The sequence below is a fragment of the Montipora foliosa genome, chromosome 4, assembly GCF_036669935.1.
Source record: "Montipora foliosa isolate CH-2021 chromosome 4, ASM3666993v2, whole genome shotgun sequence".
Classification (NCBI taxonomy): Eukaryota; Metazoa; Cnidaria; class Anthozoa; order Scleractinia; family Acroporidae; genus Montipora; species Montipora foliosa.
The window spans coordinates 43,566,993-43,569,492 of NC_090872.1; the positions used below are offsets into that span (position 1 = coordinate 43,566,993).

Consider the following 2,500-nt stretch of genomic DNA (forward strand, 5'->3'; position numbering starts at 1 on the left):
GGGCAACTCGCTCTATGAGCGTGTGTAACCCTGGTTGAGACCCCGTGGTTTTTACAAAAATTACAAAAATTTGGGCCAGGCATACTAGCACAACAAAGACAAAATAGTCACCCAAACAGAAAAAAAAAATTGTTTCGTCCTAGCTACGGAATGGTCACACGATTTTTCCCGCTAAAAGGATGCCGTTCCCCACTAGCCGTCAGCAGCACGTAATAAAAAAGCTACAAGGCGTTTGAATACATGTATTTGTTTTACGATTGGTTTTGGTTTTACTTCCCCTTGTGATTGGCTGAGTAATTGGTTTTTAATTTAATTTACGACACTCAATTGAAAACCGCTCTATTTACATCATATTAAACTGTGAGGTTTTTGTGAGCCAGCAATCTCTTTATCAATTTCAAGGTGACCTGTCGAAACATCATTTTTCTTATTTGCGGCTGTTAAGTAGATAGCTGCTTTGTTTGTTTTGTGTTAATCCATTTCCTATTACTTACGGACAATCCTGTACACTTGATTAGCTAAAGGTCCTCCTCTGCCATTTTCTAAACATTTCACTGAGGGTCCATATTTTTTATAGGTTAGTTCTGCCAGCGGTCCTCCAAAGCACTGCCCTCCATTTTGCACAGCAAAAGTTTTTAGCTGAAGCTCGTATGCAAAGTTTGCACATCGCCTAATGGCAGCTGCTCTCTGCAGGTAGTTTCCGTCAACAAGTGGACTCATTGCATCCAGTAGGGGAATGGCTCTGTTAGGAGTATCCTTATAGCAGCCTATGTCCTCAATATCCTTGATATTTATTTTTACTGTGTAAAAACCAAAATATTATAGTTTCTTCCATGGCCTATAGTAGATTTTTATTTGAAAAAATACAATGTGAATTGGTATAACAAACTGAACATAACGTTTCAATGTCACCATAGCATCACTTTCGAGTGAACATGTAAAATAAAGTTTCACTGATAAATAAACAGTTAGAAACTACAGAAGTTACATATATATAGTTTCTAAAAAAATTTAAAGGAGGTTTCGTTTTACTTGTTCTTATTGCTGGGTGGTTGCGCTGGGATTACTGAGAGAACAAAGAAGATAGAGTAGAGTATGGATGACGGAAATATCAGTTTAAGATGATCCCACTGACTTGGGAAGATTCTCGTATTACTGATGAGCGGAAAGCATGGTCTGCTATGGTCCATTCCTTTGGTAATAGAGTGTTAGGTCAGCCATGATTTGTTGGTTTCAGGTAAAGTTTGGTGTCCATTTCGCAGCTTTTGTTTAATTACTTCCATACCGACAAATGTTTACTTTGGGTCGGATGCTATTTCCACGATAAAAGCTATAGGAGTGTGAGAGCTGTCAATGAAAAATCTTTGGCTGCCAGCACATCTTGCACTGTAGCGAGAATACTACTCACATGTCTCCTGCAGTCGTTTGGAAGGAGTACAAAAGTTCCATCAATCTGCTGATAACACTTGCTCTCAAACTGTGTATCACATCAGCCTAAGAGGTATGGGATATCCTGGCTTTGAATCTCTCCTACTGCAATCATCTTCGTCGTCATCAACTGCCTTGTGATCATAGTCAAAAGGGCACCACGTGGTCTTTAGTGGACAGATTTTGCCTTTTTTTTTTCTATCCACCATTTGCATAAGCATTTTCTTTTCGTTGCCCTCATTTTCGCCTTGGAACATTGACTTTGGCAGTGTGTTGTTGTTTTTTTCCAATGTAAGCATGTTTTCTGATGAAGTTTGTGCTAGGAGCTACAATGCTCATTTAGAGAGCTCACTTCAGAAATAACATGAACTTGAAATATTGCAATAATGGAGTGGTGCAAGGTGATAGGAAACAAAAAAAAATAAAAATGCAAGCAGCAGCTGTAAGCGGTTGTTGGAGGTGAACAATAAGAAATTAAACATGCTTGGGATTTTCTACAACCTATTTTTAAAAAAAGATATGATTAAGCGCACCATCATGTATTGCTAAGCGTCGCACAAGCATTGCAAGCTCGTGGGTTCAAACCCTGTTGAAATCCTGAGTTCTTCAGGCTTCTCTATGCAATTGCTAAAATTGCGATCATAACTGTGAGGATCATAGCTTCACTTGATTCTGGATCCGCAGTTCAATATGTGATTCGTTTCATATATCATTTCGTTCATAGTGTATACTGGCAGAAAATTACCTGCGAGGCAACCAAATATCTCAATTCTCAATGCAATGTTGTTGACCCAGGTGTGTGGGTGAATACAGAGATATCTACACAGAATGTGCGGATCTATCTTGTTTTCTACCACGGTGTGCTGATCCTTGTTTCCAGGAAAAATCTGAAATAATATAAGATGACTTCTTCAATGTAAAATTGACCTGGTACAGCTTTATTCATTTCTGGAAAGCTCGAAAAAGTGGTATTCTCCTCTGCAGCATAACCTATAGTTATGCAAAGGTTTCAACAAAGGCTTGTAGTATGCCTGCTATGTAATGCTATATGTTTACTCTGGATGGTCAAGGA

At 38.7% G+C, this 2,500-nt stretch overlaps 1 protein-coding gene across 1 annotated transcript in view; it reads right to left on the minus strand.

Moving 5' to 3' along the window:
- Positions 1–2,500, minus strand: part of LOC138000830 (uncharacterized) — a 243,738-nt gene that overhangs the window by 87,655 nt on the left and 153,583 nt on the right. The window contains exons 32-33 of the mRNA XM_068847495.1: positions 2,174–2,315; positions 495–800 (exon numbers count right to left, since the gene is read on the minus strand). Of these exons, the coding sequence (XP_068703596.1) occupies positions 495–800; positions 2,174–2,315 (448 nt within the window). The remainder of the gene's footprint in view (positions 1–494; positions 801–2,173; positions 2,316–2,500) is intronic.